General features: G+C 44.2%; 1 protein-coding gene across 2 annotated transcripts; it reads right to left on the bottom strand.

Annotated features, from left to right (window-relative positions):
* Positions 1 to 4,641: 4,641 nt before the first annotated feature.
* NOL9 (nucleolar protein 9) lies at positions 4,642 to 18,210 on the bottom strand. Of its 2 annotated transcripts, none has more exons than XM_065421323.1 (11): positions 18,057 to 18,210; positions 16,850 to 16,977; positions 15,632 to 15,770; positions 14,902 to 14,998; positions 13,994 to 14,091; positions 12,537 to 12,698; positions 11,968 to 12,262; positions 7,782 to 7,893; positions 6,759 to 6,936; positions 5,407 to 5,540; positions 4,642 to 4,980 (listed from the first exon to the last, which is right to left on the bottom strand). In XM_065421323.1, exons 1-11 carry the CDS (start codon positions 18,103 to 18,105, stop codon positions 4,867 to 4,869), a joined length of 1,506 nt encoding a protein of 501 aa, XP_065277395.1. In that variant the 5' UTR covers positions 18,106 to 18,210; the 3' UTR covers positions 4,642 to 4,866. The 2 variants fall into 2 exon arrangements, with proteins under 2 accessions (XP_065277395.1, XP_065277394.1); XM_065421322.1 differs by lacking the exon at positions 18,057 to 18,210 and adding an exon at positions 17,092 to 17,162.

Below are 18,210 nucleotides of genomic sequence, written 5' to 3' on the forward strand. Positions count from 1 at the left end.
CTCTCTCCCTAAGAACGGCAACGAAACCAGCTGTCTCTGCTCCCCTCCTTCCCACTGCAAAAGTTCTCCACAATTTAGAGCCAGACCTTCTCATTAGCACATCAGTGCTAATTCCCTCTCAGTCCTCTGAAGCTCTGCAAAGCTCTCAGCTCCTACACCATTAACTCATTACCACACCGATTAACAAGCACACCTTTGGAGAAAACCGCAGGTGAGATGCCAACTGAGCTATTAGAAGCCATTAGAAAACAGAGCAGTTCCCCTCCTGTCCTGAGCTGAGTATTACTGAGAATGGCAGCTCCCTGCCTTGTGCTGCTCACACGGAGCGTATGCGGAGCTTTGGTTTTTGGTGCAGAAGAAAATTTACTCACTCATCCCCAGGCGTAGATTGAGCCAGCTCCGAGGGGGGGAACCATACTTGGTCAAGACTGAGTTCATAGTCTTCAGTGTGTGGCGGGGCAGCGAGGGACCCTGGCTGCACGTTCCTGCAGGAGAAAGGACCCCCGTTAATATAGTTAAGGGGTACTGCACACAACAGACTCCTCGAGGCACTGCGGATGCCTAGAGAGCTGCTCAGGGATCTGCTCACTGCAGGAAGAGTTCACTCCACTGCTCTCCTCCCCAACCCACGCTGGAGAGCTTGCTTTCTTGAGCTGCTCCACTGACACGAAAAGCAACATGTGTTTGGCCTCTGCCAGTTCGTTTCTTCCCAGACCTGGAGCCCCTCGGGTGCTGTATATTTTAGTGTCGGCTTCTCAGAGCCGCGCACTTGCCTTCTCATTTGGGTTTCCTTATTTCCCTTCTCCATCAGTTGTAATGTCCCCTCCCCCCACCCTTCTCTCCTCCTCTGCAGCTCAGTCGCCACCAGCCTCCAGACCGCACAGCCTCTCACCACTCGCCCGGTGGGGAGGATTTGACATTTCGCAGCTGAACTTCGCCAAACCTGCTCCCCCCGGATATTTTCATCCTCCACTGAAGCAGAGCTCCAGCCCCTTACAAAAACCCAAACCACAGGCCACTGAGCATCACAGCAGCAGTAGGATGGGTTGCCACAGCAACCCAGCTGCTCTGAGGCAGAGAAGCCGCATAGTGCCCCTTGTTCCACCCTCCCTCCATTCAGACATGAGGCTCATTCAGCTCTGATGTCACAGACACAGAGCAGACGTCCCTTTCACAACTGCAAGTTTGTTTCCTTTCTGCTCCCCCGCCTGCCCTTGTTTTGCTAGCAAGCCTTGGATATACCTTTAACTTGGCAGGGTCGCTCTGAGGAGGCCCTGTACTTCACAGAAGATTTTTTCCCCCTTGCTGCACAGATGGCCCCCATATTTATTTTAGCCACTGTTCAGGCTAGTTTGTCATCCAAGTCTTTCCTGTACTGCCAGACCCAGCCATATGGGGAGAGTTAAGACTGGATTAAGTTAAAGCTTTAACTCTTTAACAGGCAGCAGTGCAGCACAAACTGTGCCAGGCCCTTTTGGGATCCATTTTTTCCAATAAAATCAATCCCTATTTCATTCACAGGTACACACCCATTTCTGAAGTGTTACTGGCATATGTGAATCTCCTAAAGAACTAGATAAAAGCATTTCTTGGGTTATTCATAGCTGCTTTGTTATCACAGCCCGAGAACCTGAAACTCCCGACAATACTGCATCCTTCCTCCTTTAAGAGCCTAAGTGTAAACTGAGTCAAGAAGTTTGCAAATAGGATACAAGTCCCAAAGATTCCAGATTTTGCTTCTCAGAAAGACAACTTAGTCTCACTGGGGTCACATAGGCCTGGAAGGCACCTCTTGGGTCATCAAGTTCAGTCCCCTGCTATTGCCCACACTCCCCTCCTATAATCGATGTATTGCCTCCATGCTTCCCAAACACCGAACCGGGAGTGAGGAGGAGACTGTGGCTTGTCCACTGGGAAGTTTACTAGTGTTGCAAACAGGTTTAAACCAAACCAGTCCTAAAAACAGCTTAACTGCAGAAGTAGACAGGGCCAACCTGTCTTCAGCACCTTTTGAAAAGCTGCAGTCGAAAGCCGTAAGTAATTTTTTTAGTGTAGACAAATTAAGAGCCCATTTCCCAAAGATTGTTCCTTAGACACTATTTCTGGATCCAGTAAACAGCTCTTCAAAGTGAGATGACAAGTTATTAGCCAGCATTTAAGCTTTTAAGTCTACTGTAACCAAATCTTTACTCAACAATCTGAAAGAATTAGCACCTCAAATTGAGGACTATGAAATATTTACTCTACCTCCAAACCATATCATATTCCACTAATTGCCCATGGTCCAGCACTTCTCAGAGGAAGCAGAACTTAGCAGGACAATGTTGTTACTGCTAGTGGTACATGTACATCACAAGTTTATCCCTATTGCATTAACATTTTAGCCTCCAACATCACCAGTTTATTTAGAAAGATGTGGGTAGTTAGATGCAGTAAGAATCAAATCTCTCCCCAAAATATGGATACTTTCAGGCTTAAGTAAAAATAAGATCCAAGCACCAAAAACAGAACAAACCAAGATAAATGTTATTGTTAACCAGAGCATTTTCTCAATAGTATTCTAGAAGCAGTAAGTCTATTGACATTGCCTATTCCCAACAAAACAGCTCCAGCTTTATCCTGGAGTGTCACTGGATTGGAGACACAAGCTGTCTACACACTTAGCAAGCTTAGATGAAGTCTATTAGTCACTTCTCTCCCCATTAGGGTTTTCTATAGCACCCACCACTAAGTGCCATCTCAATCTGATATAGCTTTAGCTATGACAATTCAAGGCCACATTTGACAAGTGACCTGACTCCCTCTAGTGGCCCTATTTGGAAAGTTATACACAGTACAGTGACTCCTCACTTAACGTTGTAGTTCTGTTCCTGAAAAATGCGACTAAGCGAAACGATGTTAAGCGAATCCAATTTCCCCATAAGAATTAATGTAAATGGGGGGGGGGGGGGGGGGGTTTAGGTTCCAGGGAAATTTTTTTCACCAGACAAAAAACTATATATATATATATACAAACTATATATATATATACAAACTATATATATATATACAAACAACTATACTATATATATATATACAAACAATTTAATACTGTTCACAGCTATGATGATTGTGAAGCTTGGTTGAGGTGGTGAAGTTAGGGGGTGGAAGAGGGTGGGATATTTCCCAGGAAATACCTTGCTGCTAAATCAGTGGTTCTCAAACTTTTGTCCTGGTGACCCCTTTCACATAGCAAGCCTCTGAGTGTGACCCCCCCATACAAATTAAAAATACTTTATATATTTAACACCATTATAAATGCTGGTGGCAAAGCAGGGTTTGGGGTGGAGGCTGACAGCTCACGACCCCCCATGTAATGACCTCGTCACCCCTGAGGGGTCCCGACCCCCAGTTTGAGAACCTCTGTGCTAAATGATGAACTAGCACTCGGCTGAGCCCTCAAGGGTTAACACGTTGTTAATGTAGCTTCTCACTCTATAAGACAGCAGGAATGGAGGGGAGGGGAGGGGAGAAAGCATAGCAGACAGAGACAGAGACACACCTTGTGTGTGTGTGTGAGAGAGAGAGAAATGTACACTGCCCCTTTAAGTAAGATGACCCACTCTTAAATGCATTGTCTTTTTAAGTAGATCAGGAAGTTGAGACAGCAGCTGCTGCCCCAGGCTCTCTCGGTCTCTCTATGGAGAAGAAGGGGTAAGCAGGGTGTAGGAGCAGGGGGGAGGGGGACACCCTGCCATTAGCCCCCTCACCCCTGCAAGCAGGAGGCTTGGGGAGCAGCTCCAAGGCAGAGGGCAGGAGCAGCACATGGCAGTGGAGGAGAGACAACTGCTAGCATGCTGGGAGGCTGTAGCACAGGAAACTTAGGGGAGCTGATAGGGGGGCTGCCGGTCCAACATGGTTCCAAGCCCCCACCACCTAGCTGCAACAGGCTGCTCTTCCTGCAAGCAGTGGACAAAGCAGGCGGCTGCCAAACGACATTAGAAGGGAGCATTGCACAACTTTAAACAAGCATGTTCCCTAATTGATCAGCAACGTAACAAAAAAACGACGTTAACCAGGACGACTTTAAGTGAGAAGTTACTGTACCTTGAAAATCTACAGAAGTGTTTACAAGATGTTACTGTTTTTCATATAGAAAACTGAGGGATAGCTCAGTGGTTTGAGCATTGGCCTGCTAAACCCAGGGTTGTGAGTTCAATCCTTGAGGGGGGCCACTTAGGGATCTGGGGCAAAATAAGTACTTGGTCCTGCTAGTGAAGGCAGGAGGCTGGACTCGATGACCTTTCAGGGTCCCTTCCAGTTCTAGGAGATAGGTATATCTCCATATATTATAAATGATCCAATTTAATAAAAGACATAAAATTAGTATCCATAGAGGGATAGTTAAGTCACTGCAGACTCCATGACTAGAGCTCAGAAAGTTGGGATGCCACTAATTTATAAATAAGCAATTAGGTTGAGATTATCACTACACTGGAATTAACCAGAGATCTTAAAAAGTATCCCTTTCCTATGGCTGCCAGTACAATGGAGACATTTACTCAAAGTACATCACCTTCAGGATAACTGGAACAGAGTGACCCCAGCTATACGTGGGTCAGTGTGGGATTTGAAAGAGAAACTGAAACTGAAGTTTTTAATAGATGTTTACTTATAAAACACAAAGGTACATAATGGAAGTATAAAAAGTAAGCGGTTAGCAGGTAAGCACTACACAATTTGCACTGGATGATAAATGCTCTTCCTCACAGTTCTGTGGGGCCTTTGTTGGTTCCAAGAATGTGCCAAGTTCTCTGGGAAGCTCCCTGGCCCCTTATTACGAAACAAACCCTGTAATTCATTCTCTCACAAGGCTTTAAACGGAGCTTATGATCTACTGTGTTCTCTTCTCTTGAGGTGCTTCTTCATTTTCAACTTCCCAGCTCCCGAAATGTCATAATTGTATTCAGATGTCACATAGGGGATCTCCCCTTCAGTTCCCTGCGGAAACACAAAGACAAACTGAAAGACACTGCCAGTCTGAACACTACTTTGTTCCATTTCATTTATGCAGACTGACAGAATTTAGCAGTTTACCACTGGGCAGCTCTAAGAATCATGTACTGCAACACACAAGATTTAAAAAAATAAGTTTAATATTGAAAATAGAAATCGCCACTTAATTAGTTTTTGAGAGAGAGAGAGAGAGAGCGCGCGCACATTTAACAAGCTCATATACTTAATACAAAACGTTCCCATCTTGGAGCCCTAACCAGCAGCTAATACTCATAAGCCTCCCAGCTCACGCATGCCTTATAATATAGCTGATTTAATACAAGAAATAGATTTTATACCTTCTAATTAAAATACATGTCACCCTGCTGTACAGGTAGGAGCTGTTTGAAGATCTTCATAAGTCACCCTTACCTGGTTTGTAAAGACACAATCTGGAATGGTGATAGTTCCCAGCAGCAGACTGTTTACAAGTCTTAAGTTTTCTGGAGGTACTGGAGTCAGAATATGGTAAAGCTTCCTCTCCATGTCAACCCCTCGGATAATTCCTTTAAAATATATTTACAGTTCAGTCTTAAATCCTCTGAACTACTGCAGGGTGCACAATCACTGCATAGTTGAAATTCTTTGCACGGGCTGGTCATTTCTTAAAGTAATGTTTGTTTAAGCAGGAATCATGCTCTAGACAGAGGCTGAAATACAATTCTCTTGCTACTCTTGTGATCTGTCTCTCCTACCCTCCATCCCCTTTTGGTCATGAAAAACCCCAATACCCCAGATGTCAACTCCAGGCTAGTTCTTTCCAGGAGCAGCAACAGAATCTTCAGATTTGCAAGTAAAATTGCTGTGTGTTTTCAAAACAGATGTGCAAACACACATTGATGCAATGCTGAAGTTGTATAGCTAAAAGTCATTAGAGGCAATGCAAATATTTAGATTCCAACATCAACGCATCCTGTATGGTTTGTGATAAAATGGTATTTGTCATTAAATGTATATTAAAATAAAACTTTTTTAAAGAGAGAACAAATATGTGCACAACGCAGTCAAGTTAAAGTAGCAGGGCAACTCTACTTTGAACTTCTGGACTGATTTTCCCTGTGCGACTTTAACATTGCTTCAACTGTTTGGAACCCCCATCCCCACTCGTTTGTGGCTATGCTCCTGCAGAGCTCCAGGGAACCCTGAATGCTCCTGATATAGAAAGCAACTGAGAATTGTTGCATCAAAACCAGACTTTTTTCAAATTAAGCAGAGATGAGTGCTCAGTGAGGATTAGGCCCATGGTAAAATTCAGACTTCAGGCGACTTTTGCTGTAGCCCTGTTCAGAGAAGCGTGCTTATTTTCCCCCCCTACAATAAGAATATTTTACCCCAATCCACACAGGTTGAGACAGCTGAATGGATTTGAGCACAACTTCCTGAAGTTGATTTTAAATATCTAAACCCGAAGGAAAATAATGCATCAACTTATGAATAAATGCAAAGAAGAGACTACAATGGAAACTGTTTAGCAACCTTAACTGTAGCTATTGCCACTAGTCACTAAGACAGAGGGCTCACAAGCAAAGGTTATAATGGAAAACAAAACCTGTAGAGAAGAAGCAGATGTTTATTCTTTTACTCTACTGCTATTTTTCAAGTTACCTTTGAAAGAGTGATTAAAACATTAAAACAGATGACTCCTTTATGCTGCAGACTCAACATATGATCAGAAGGGGCAATTTAGTTTAAGCAATGCTAAAGTCTGCCCAGGATTCACTCACCGAAGCCCAAGCAATCACAGACTGGTGTCTGTGTAAGCAAGACTGGCCCATCAGTCGCACATCTGACCTCATCCAATATCCTGCAGAGACCGACCCAGCTGGCATTTACTGAATACAGGATGTGTGTAGGAGCAACATCAGTGTGAATAACCCTGAGCGCAACAGCATTGAAAGGTACCTAGAAAATAAGCCCAGATCATTAGTTCAACTTGAATTTAGTTCTGAATTGCAATAGACACATAATTGTAGTTATTTCTATCATCATTACTATATGCAGTGTTGTTGTAGCCATAACTGTACACAAACTGACACCTGCTGTGCGCTGTGTACCTACCTACATTAGTGACAACACAATACTGTAATCACAAATGGCTGACCAAGAGACACGCAAAATACTTGCTATACACATTTCAGAGAGTGCTGGCATAAATGTTAGCCTGAGAGAGATTTTTTACAAGTAGGTTATTACTGTTCCTAACATTCAGACAGGGTCTTTTTGTTGACAGTTCCGTAAAACATTTAGAATATACATCTCTACCCCGATATAACGCTGTCCTTGGGAGCCAAAAAAATCTTACTGCGTTATAGGTGAAACCGCATTATATCGAACTTGCTTTGATCCGCCGGAGTGCGCAGCCCCGCCCCCTCGGAGCACTGCTTTACCGCGTTATATTGGGGGGGGAGGGATAGCTCAGTGGTTTGAGCATTGGCCTGCTAAACCCAGGGTTGTGAGTTCAATCCTTGAGGGGGCCACTTAGGGATCTGGGGCAAAAATCAGTACTTGGTCCTGCTAGTGAAGGCAGGGGGCTGGACTCGATGACCTTTCAAGGTCCCTTCCAGTTCTAGGAGATGGGATATCTCCATTAATTATTATTAATTATAATTATTATTATCCGAATTCATGTTATATCGGGTCGCATTATATCGGGGTAGAAGTGTAGTAATCTAGATTACTAACAATCAGCTTTCTGAATCCAGTCATCAAAACGGCATCTTCAATTCTTTCACAAATGCTTAAGTTACCTGATAGGGAATCAGACTGTGTAAAGGGCGTACTGATCTTGTTTCCAGAGGCTGAAGCTGGCCAAGGTAACCTAACATTGCCATATCCCGGAGGATACTGCTATGAACCCGTCTGGAAAAATAAGCAAACAAATGATGCAGAGATGAAAAACAGTCACGCTCCAGTTCAAACAAACACTTACTCAGACATTTCAGAATTTGCAGTGTGATATTTGTTATATTCAATATTTTAGAAGGTTTATTTTTAAATTTCTGTTGTTCAGACCTATTTAGAGCTATGTTTTATTAACCTTGTGGTTCTGAGATTCCACAGTTCAGTTGCAGGATGATGTTGTAAGGCTGCTTACTTTAGGCAGCAGTCACTTTTTAGATTCTGGCTCTCTTCTCCAGTCCTGATAGCCAGGAGAATTTTCCATTAGCCAATTGTGAGAAAAGAGTCACGCTTTATTAAACAGTTCTTTAATGAAGGTTTCTGTGGAGCCAAGTCAAACACCCATGCACATCTAGGGTGACCAGACAGCAAATGTGAAAAATCGGGATGGGGTGGGGGGTAATAGGAGCCTATATAAGAAAAAGACTAAAAAAAATCGAGACTGTCCCTATAAAATCGAGACATCTGGTCACCCTATGCACATCCCCAATATCAGAGAAGTGGGAAGCACGTGATAGGATGAGAGCCAAGGAGAGGCAGTTCCTGACGCAATCTTTAGATAAATATCGGCTATTCAAGTTTGCCCTTAAACCATGGTAGCTAAAAGGCATATTGAGAGGCTTCAGGGCTTCTTCCTGTCCACAGCTTTAAATACTCCTGAGGGAATTATGGGCTACTGCGTGTGTGCATAATTAATGAGCTGTACATATTTTTATGCAGAAAAAAGCTTCTGCTGAAATGTTGCTGTAGTTCCGCCTTTTGCCCACCCGAAGGTGCTGCAGCACAAGAACAGCAGCAGCTCCCAGCAGAAAATAACTTCTGCAGTTCTGCCTTTTGCCCACCAGAGGCCACTGTGACGATAGAACACAGCAGCAGCTCCTAGCCAGCTAGGGAAGAGAAAGAGCTGCCTTCATCGCAGCACCTGTCAGGCCAGGGTCAGACAGGGGCTCACAAGGGCTAGTGAGGGAGGACAGACTGGGGCAGGGACTGAATGGAAGTGGAGGCACAGGGCCACAGGGGAGGAAGGAGGTGCAGGGCCATATGGTGATGGGGGAAGGAGTGCAGAGCTACATAGGGACAAAAGGCAGCTGAGTGGGGGATACAGAGATACATTGGGATGGGGAGGGGGTACAGAGACACAGAGCCATGGGAAAGGGGTGCAGGGCCACATGGGGATTGGGGCAGTGGGTGTCTGAATGGGGGTGGAGGGACACGTGGACAGGGGGTGCAAGGACACATGGGGGTGCAAGGACACATGGGGACAGGGGCAATGTATCTGACTGAATGGGTGAAGCTACGGGTCAGCCAGGGTCTGCATGGGGGAAGCTTCCTAACAATCCCTCCCCGCCCCGCCAAAAACCTGTTCCATACTTTTCCCACCCATACCCAACACCCTGGCTCCTTCCCAGCAATTTACTTCCCTCTGCCTCAGCTCCTCTGTTACCCCTGACTCCCCCAAGCCTTTGCACTGCTTCTGAGGGGTGCAGGAAATACGGTTCTGCATTGTAGTTTAAATGAATTATTACTCAGATTCCTTACTAGGCGTATTAATACAGTACTCTATTTGCCAAAAAACATTTCCTGAATCTTTTTTGTTGTCTGTATTGTTACAGACATACTTGCTGACAGGTATTTTGAAATAAATGACCAAAAATAATTGAAACCAGTGTGATTATATTGTGTTGTTATTTTGACAAATAACATTTGCAGAATTTTAAAATATTGTGCGCAGAATTTTTAATTTTTTGGCGCTGAATTCTCCCAGGAATATTTACTATATCAAGGTTAGGGACACTGCATCAGTGTTCCCTCTAATTTTCCCACACACACGTGCGGAATGAATTTTGTTACGTGCACCAATATGGAGGTGGTGTGTGACATATCACCTCTATATTGGTGCACATAAAATTCATGTGGTGAGGTGGGGCTGAGGAGTTCAGAATGTGGGAGAGGGCTAGGGTGACCAGATCACAGAGATAAAATATCGAGACGCAGGGGGGGGGGGGGGGGGGGCAAAAAAACCAAAAAGCAGTTTCACAGGGGCCGCGGGCATTAGCAGGCCCCAGCCGCATGTGCTGCCCTCCCCACGGAGCCTCACGCCCCCCGGCCGGTCCCGGGCACATGGGGCGCGTCCCGCCGCCGGCGGGGAGCCCCGCGCCTCTCCCGCCCGGCCAGGCAGCCACGGCCACTGCCCGGCCAGGCGGCCACTGCCCGGCCAGGCGGCCACGGCCGAGCGGGAGAGGCGCGGGGCTCCCCGGCAGCGGCGGGGAAGTTTATCGGTTCAGGGGACCCCGACCGGCTCCTCGCCCTTGTCCGCCAGCCGCCCCACCTGGGACAAGTCTCGCCCCCGCAGCCCCTCTCTGCTGCGTGTCTCCGGCGGCCCACGCCCCCAGGCCACGCCACCCACCCGGGCCCTGCCCACTCCGCGCTGTCCCCGGACCCACCGCGCTGCCCCGTGGGCTGCAGGGCTGGAGCAGCCTCCGTGCTGCGCTGCAGCATTCCCAGCCCCGGCCAGCCGTGGCCTGTGTGCCCAGGCTGCTGCACAGGGGCGTCTCCTCCCCAGGCCCGGCTTGGGATCCAATGGGGCAGTGAGGGGGCGGGGATTTGGGGAGGGATCCAATGGGGGGAGGGGGCACAAGAGCCCCTCCGGGCTCCGCCTGTGCGTCGGAGCGGAGGGCAAAATTGCTTGTTTGGCCAGTGTCCCGACCGAACATAAGTTGGGACGCGGGACAAACACGCAAATATCGGGACAGTCCCAATAAAATCGGGACGTCTGGTCACCCTAGAGGGGGCTCAGGGCTGGGGCAGAGGGTTGGGGTGCAGGCTGCCCCGGGGCTACAGCAGGGAGAGAGGACTCCCCCAGCTCTCTCCCCATAGCAGCACCTGGGCTGGGGGGGGAGAGGCGCCCCTCCCTGTTGCGGCAGCTCCGGTGCTGGGGTCGCGAGATAGGCACCTCTCCCCTGGCCGCAGCAGGTCTGGGGCTGGGTTGGGATGCCCTTCCACGGCAGATCCTGGCCAGGCGGGTTCCCTGAGCGCCTGTGTGGCACTTAATAGGCTGCTATGCAGCTGCGCAGCTTACAGGGAACTTAGTACCGCATGGCTATTCAATAGTTTCAGCAAAGCAAAAGGCTTTACTTTGCCATAACTGCAGTCCTCTGTTAAATCACTAGTGAAGGGGTGATTGCCTTGTTCCAGATACACAAGGCTACCATTCAGCCTTGCACTTCTCTCGTGAACTGATAAGCAGAACAGGATCAAATATTTCAAAACAAGTTTTTCATCCAAAACTGGCTTTTGAAATGGACTTTTTGCAACAACAAAAAATTGGCAATACTGTCAATGTTTTCGTTATTCATGAAAAAAAATGTAGTTTGATATTTTTCAAAATCAAACTATCAAAATGATTAAATAAAAACTGGTAGTTATTCCAAGGTTTTAAATAACGTTTTTGAAAAAATATTAGAAAGTACACAAAAAGTGTGCCCACTTAATGGATTTTAAAACCAAAAGAGACCATTATGATAATCTAATCTGACCTGCATAAAACATGCCACAGAACCATGCCAATTAATTCTGCATGACAGCCACAACTTCTGTTTAAGCTATGGATAGCTAGAGAGATTCTAGTCTTGATTTAAAGATGTCAAGTGATGACAAATCCATCACATCCCTAGGTAAGTTGTTAGAATTGTTAATTATCCTCACTGTTAAAAATGCGGGATCTTGTCTGAATTTGTCTAGTGCCCATTTCCAACCACTGGGTTTTGTTATGCCTTTTTCCACCAGATTAAAGAGTCATCTACTATCAAATCTCTTCTCCATGTAGCTACTTTTGGTGCTTCGACACTACGATGACTGTGTCATACAAGTACCGGAACAGATACAAGTACGGCTCTGTGAAGGTAACATCAGATAGAGAGCTCTGCATTGTGCATTTACTTTCAAAATTTAGTAACTGTGAATGACATGCTGAAATGCAAACAAACTGCTGGAAACACTATACTCCATGACAGGAGCAGTGGCTTTTGTACTTACGCTTCACCAGCATTCCCTGCTCCAGGGAATTTTGGTTGTACGCACAGCAATTTATGTCCTGTAGTCGATGTTTGAAAGTCGCTTTCTCCTTCATACTGCTTCCAATCCTCCATTCCACTCACATCCATGCTCTTACACTTGCTCTGTAGTTTGCCTTTTGTATGTAGGCCAGCAGCAAGATTAATATATTCTGGGGTTAAGCGAGGCATATCCTTAAAGTCTTCCACACTGATCTGAACAATGTGACTGGGTGCCAGCAGTCGAATGATATCTATCAGAAGCAGCAATCCAACACCTTTAGGAATGGGGGGAGGGAGAGAGAACACACAGTTTGCAGAAGGTAGTGCAGTCACACCAGGTAAGCATCTTGCAGATCTGAACCTTGGTTATTAGAGACTCAGGAGTGTCTCTCAATGGTTGTTAGAGATGTACAATAAACTTACACAGAATTAGAGTCATATTTCCCAGTCTCAGAATAGTTACAAAATGTGTATCATGGCATGTATACTGTTAAGATATAGCATTAATCTTCTAATGCATCTCCAAAGATTAGATGTATGCTGGTTTACCTTTCACCCATCCCATTGTATTGATGACCAAAGGCACTTCTTTCTTGTAGGAGTTAAACACATACTTCACTGTGTCAATATATCTTTCTGTATCCTGATCACAACTAGCTTCTCCATAGTACACCATTTTACGTGGCATTCGCTGATGAGTGAATGGTGGACCTGAAAAAAGACACACTGAAGATTAATAGTAAATACTTGGGAGTTTCAGTAATTCAAAGAAAGCGGCCATAACGAGTTAGCAAAACCCCCCCAAACTCCTGAAGCACACATGCTCAATCCCTTTCTGTACTGATAGAAGTTATTCTTCCTCAGTTTGTATCCAGTTGTTTCACCTTTTTTGGAAAGGCTTGTACTTTAAGATTTTCTCCACTTGCTCCAATGAACCCTTCCTCTGCCCTGCAGACCATTTCCTTTCAATTCTGAGTATACAGTCAAGGCCAGTCAGTCTCAATGTCTGAGTGTCAGAAACCTGATAAATCCACTAATGTGGTATGGAACTATACAATTCTTAAACGTATGAGTTTATCAATTTATTTAGATTAACTACTATTCTAGAAGACAATTTGAGCAGGGTAGCAGTTTTTGGTCAGGAAGTAAAAAAGGAACACTAAATTGGAATAACAAAAGGACTGTGTGCATTACAATTTAGTAGTGTAAATACATTAGTTTTTTCCTTCCATGATGACAGAGCAGCCCAAGGCAAACAGCTGATCCAAAAACTAGACCATACCATTTGGTGGCTGGGAACCTCTTTGGAAACACCCAAGGCCATATCTACTAACAGGTTTTCTTCTTATGATTTTTCAAAACTTACAATATTCTTCCCTCTTTTTCCCACCCCAAGCTTAACAAATTTACAATTTAAAACCAGGGTGAGAAGTTAAAAAAAAAAAAAAGTTTCAAACACAAGCCCCAGTAAGTTCTAGGGCCTTTTACCTTTAAAAACACATACTTCTTTAACCCACAGCTCTATCTGCATATCTCAAAAACATTAATAAACTTATCCTAAAGTTTCAGTGAGGTATGCAAGTATTATTCCCACTTTCACAGATGGAGAACTGAAGTAGAGAGATTAAATGATTTGCCCAAGGTGTCACATGAAGTCTGTGGCACAGAGGGAAAACTAACTCAGGTCTGCTATATCCCAGGCCAACAGCATATAGAAAAGATCACCCGCGCTACCCACTCCCATAAAATATGTAAAAACCAAGAAGGGAGAATAACTTGCCTGGTAGTTCTGATTTCCTAGAGATAGCACCTTGGAGGATTTCACTCCCGGGTCTTAGCTCCTTACCACAAGATTGGCAGGCCTCCTTCACTTACAATGTTTTTTGAACTGTGAGTAGAGTTAATATGGTTCTGTTAAGACACAGGAGTGAGAATCCTGCACAGTACCTTTAGAGAATAAATATATTTGTATATTTCTGGTGATGAGAATATAGCAAAATACATACCAAGACACGGCTCTGACACATTAATTAAGGAGACACATCCAGGTGGTGTAAACTCCGTCTGTCCCAGATCACATTCCAAATATTCAACACAAGGAAGGCTACAGTAAAAGAATAAAGATATTTTAAGATGCACTGCATATTAGCATGTGTAAATAAAACAGAACAACATTTCACTTAGAATATAGCCGGAAAAGAATCCAATTCTGACAGCCTTAAACGCAATGAGAATCTCAGACACTGAATAAGATCACTAGCTTTCTGCCTCCTCTCTCTATTTGACAGACTGTAATGGTCAGGCAATGACAAACTGTAACTAGGGCTCCGTGTGTGTCACGGAGGTCGCGGAAGTCACAGATTCCATTACTTTCTGCAACCTCCGTGACTTCTGCAGCGTCTGGCGTGTGCTGGGCGGCCCTGGGGACAGCCACACCAGCCACTGCTCGGGCAGCTCCCGGCAGCAGCTACAGTCCGCTGGCCCCAGGCACCCCTAGATGTTCCCCCTCCTTCCCCCTGAACAGCCGCCCCCCCAGTTTTAGTCACAGGTATAAGTCATGGACAGGTCACAGGCTGTGAATATTTGTTGATTGCCTGTGACCTGTCCATGACTTTTACTAAAACTATCTTTGTAGTTTTAACTATAACCAACTACAACACTAGGCAGAATACATGGTCTGGACCAACGACAGCCCAATACCATTCCAGTCTTGAGCAGAGAGACTGCCAATCAATGCCAAATTGCACAAGTGGTACACACAGATGGGGACTGCCAATAAACAATTTTTGCTTCATGTTAATTTTCAAAAATATCCAAATCCCCAGTCATTATTTATAAATAATCCTATCAATTTTTCTTGCCCAGATCATAGAAGATTCGAAAAGTTGAGTCTTATAGGATTAAAAAAACTCACTGATTCAGCAACAGGTTAATGAGATATCTGTTAAATGTTGATTTTCCAATACTTTTTGGGCCACACACCAGAATGACAGGACAACCATCATCTTCCTCTGGAAAAACAAACATACCCTGAAATGGACCATTACTATAAATTAATCTCATGCATCCTACTCCACAAAAGTTGACAAAAATTTAATCTCAAGAGCTGAGCATTTTCATTGAAAGATCAGTTTACATAACATGGGCTTATAGTTGCACTTTGGAACCAGAACAAGAGAGTTTTGTTTAAAGGTGAGGAGGGTATTTACATTTATAAGCACAAACTAAAAAGCCTTCTAAGAGGGTAGACTCCAACACCTGGGCACAAAATCAGCCTTGCAAAATTCTACTTGCCTATGGGAAATTATTTTGGGGCGTGGATGGACAAAAACTGATTTCTCCCCCACCAAATCATCATAAAGGCACATTAGTTTTGGTGGCAGATCAGCAAGGCAGCAAAAAGCCTTATGGGTCATATAAACACTCCCTCCTCCCCCTCTAAGTACCTCAAAATGAGGTGTAACACACTCCATTTGGTTCAGAAACTCTCCAAGGCTTGAAATTTGACCCAACCTTTTCACTATTGTCAGGGCATGGTTTCACAAGGATGAACTTAAGAAACAAACTCTGAGAAAGGAGCTTTTGCTCCCTTTAGATCACTGCAAAATGTAACATATTCAGTTCCATCAATTTAAGATACTCACCACAACACGCTTGTATTAACTCTTCAATTGCTGAAACTGAACTCTCCGACAAAAGCAGGCCACTTTCAGGATCACGTTTCCCAATACCAGTAGAAGCTAGAGCTGCATCTTCTGGTGTGAAGCAAGAACCCCTTTGTATCTACAGATCAGCAAGCATATAGCAGAGAAAGGTTTTAGCAAATTCATAACACACCACATACAAAATAACTCCAGAATAACTCCTATTGTCTTATTTGACTGGACAGTGGTACCAGCACAGAATGATTTAGTCACATTAATTGTCTTCTCTGTTCTAGTTCTACAGAAGTCTTAAGTCCAGGTGATAGGAAGGAAGTGCTAGGAACAAGGTCTCATCTTCACTGACGTTCTAACCCCTACTTACTACAGCAAATGGCACCTTATAAATACCACAGACAGATATGTCTAAAATGGGGAGAATGATACCTCCTTTATAAAGCACTTGAAGATCTACTGATGAAAAACTCTATAAGAGCTAGGTATTATTATATACAGGTCTACAGCATGCAGACCATTGTAATCCATGGGAAACCAGCCTTATAATTCAAAGGCCTGGCAGCACACCCGAAAGTCACATGACAGACATAGGAAGAGGACATGATTGGAACATGAAACAAAGTGCTCTGGAAACAATAATGGGGCTGGGCCAGTCAAGTGGAGCTGCCACCAACTGCAGACAGAACAGGAAACACCAGAGGGCTGGGGAGTGTGGGGAGAAACGTATGGGAAGACAGTAGCAAGAAAGTGACTGCAACAAAGGACTAAGAAGGATAAGTAGTAAAAGAGGGAGTGAAGTTCTGGCAAAGGATAGATCCATGCATCATATATATATAAAAGAATGAATTACAACTAATTTATACGGTTATAATTCCATCACTGATTCAGTAACAGGCTAATGAAATATCAATAAATGTTGACTTTTAATGACTACATACATGATTCAAGCTTTGGTCTTATAGTAAATAACCAGAATACCTCTATGGAACTGTACCCCCTTACTTCACAATTCCTGGAAACTAGTCTGAATTTTATACACATGAAACATGCTGTTTTTCTGACCCACATTTTTATTGCTCCATACACAATTGATCTTCTCCTGAAGCCATGCAAATTTTTCTTCCTCATAAAACAATTCCCATAGGGTAAGATTGAACAAATGCAAGATTTCCATTAAGTAACGAAATGGAAGATGCATTTCACCTTTACTCTGAAGATATGGGAGAACTCTGGGTGATTAAGAATGAATCTTGTAACCGAGGTATCCAGACCATCCAACAGCACCACAGAACACAAAGGGGCAAAATTTTTCATCAGTTTTATTCTAGCATCTGCAAGATGACAACAGTTAGTCTTAAAACACTATATTTCACACAAAGTAGAATTCAAGTCCAAAACTGATACAATGAACAAATACTTTTTACATTATCTGACCTTCTTAATACCTGTGAGGTAGGTATCACCTCCATTTGACAAATGTGGAAAGAGAAGCAAACCTCTTATGTGATTTGCCAAGAAGTCAGTGATGTGCAGAATTAGAATTCATGAGTTCCTATTTTCCAGTCCTGTACTTGAAGAAATAAAACTACAGAGCTCCATGGAAAATGAGGAAGTATATTAGTACCCTAAAGCAAGGCAATAAACAACACTCAGTCATTTTCATTGCCATGAAAAAGTTATAAAGGCGATCTTGAGAGTTTGCCAGTGACTACGTTTACAACTATAGACCAAATATTTGTGTGTGTGAATGTAGTGTGGGAAAGACGATGGCTGGATGGCCCTAAAGACTGTAGTACCCACTGGACAGACACAGCATGAAACACACCTCTCCCCTTAGTCCAGGTGAGCTATTAGGATCACCTAGTCTGACCTCTTATATAAAACAGGCCCTAGAACTTCAACCAGTGATTCCTGCTTCTAGCTCAACAACTTGTGACTGAATAAAGCACATCTTTTAGAAAATCATCCAGTCTTGATTTAAGAACTGCCAGCAATAGAAAATTTACTACAGCATTTGGTAATCTGTACCAATGGTTAACTACCCTCACTGTTAAAAATTTGATTCCAATGGGAAGTTATTCTGCTTTGTCTCTAGAGAAACAGCCAGAAAAGGCATCAACAGCAATAGTGGTGATGAGGACATGTAGCTAGTCTGGGACCACCCTACGTCATTTCACAGAGGCCACTGAATAATGTCAGGTGAAGATGACTTTTGATCACAACTCTAGTCTGCATTCAGAATGGTGACACAAAGATAAAAGGCTTATCTCACTACAAGGTCTCTGGAATTCTTCAGTCTGCCCCAAAGCAATTGGTTAAGGGTAGCCCTGCATGTAACCAGCCCTAATGGCTCTTTACACCCCCAAATAGCAGACTCCCCACCAAAGCACACTGCTCAGCCCATGCTTACCACGTGGCACATGATGGGCTCTGAGCATCGCCCTGGCTGATATCCTCATCTCCTTCTTGGATTTCTCCAGCGTCTCGTAGGACACTGTTTCGATGGTCAGGGCACAGTGGGTCTGAGGGGAGAAGAGGTCGTAGGAAGGCTGCTCCTGAGTGAT

The sequence above is a fragment of the Emys orbicularis genome, chromosome 22, assembly GCF_028017835.1.
Source record: "Emys orbicularis isolate rEmyOrb1 chromosome 22, rEmyOrb1.hap1, whole genome shotgun sequence".
Taxonomy (NCBI): domain Eukaryota; kingdom Metazoa; phylum Chordata; order Testudines; family Emydidae; genus Emys; species Emys orbicularis.

Excerpts from the sequence above, each read along its gene's own strand:
- NOL9 (XM_065421323.1), bottom strand. The coding sequence starts at position 18,105 with ATGAGGATATCAGCCAGGGCGATGCTCAGAGCCCATCATGTGCCACGT. Across the intron at positions 6,937-7,781 it reads ACAGTCTGATTCCCTATCAG|GTACCTTTCAATGCTGTTGC; the intron begins GTAACTTAAGCA and ends CTTATTTTCTAG. Across the intron at positions 5,541-6,758 it reads CTGTGATTGCTTGGGCTTCG|GAATTATCCGAGGGGTTGAC; the intron begins GTGAGTGAATCC and ends TATATTTTAAAG.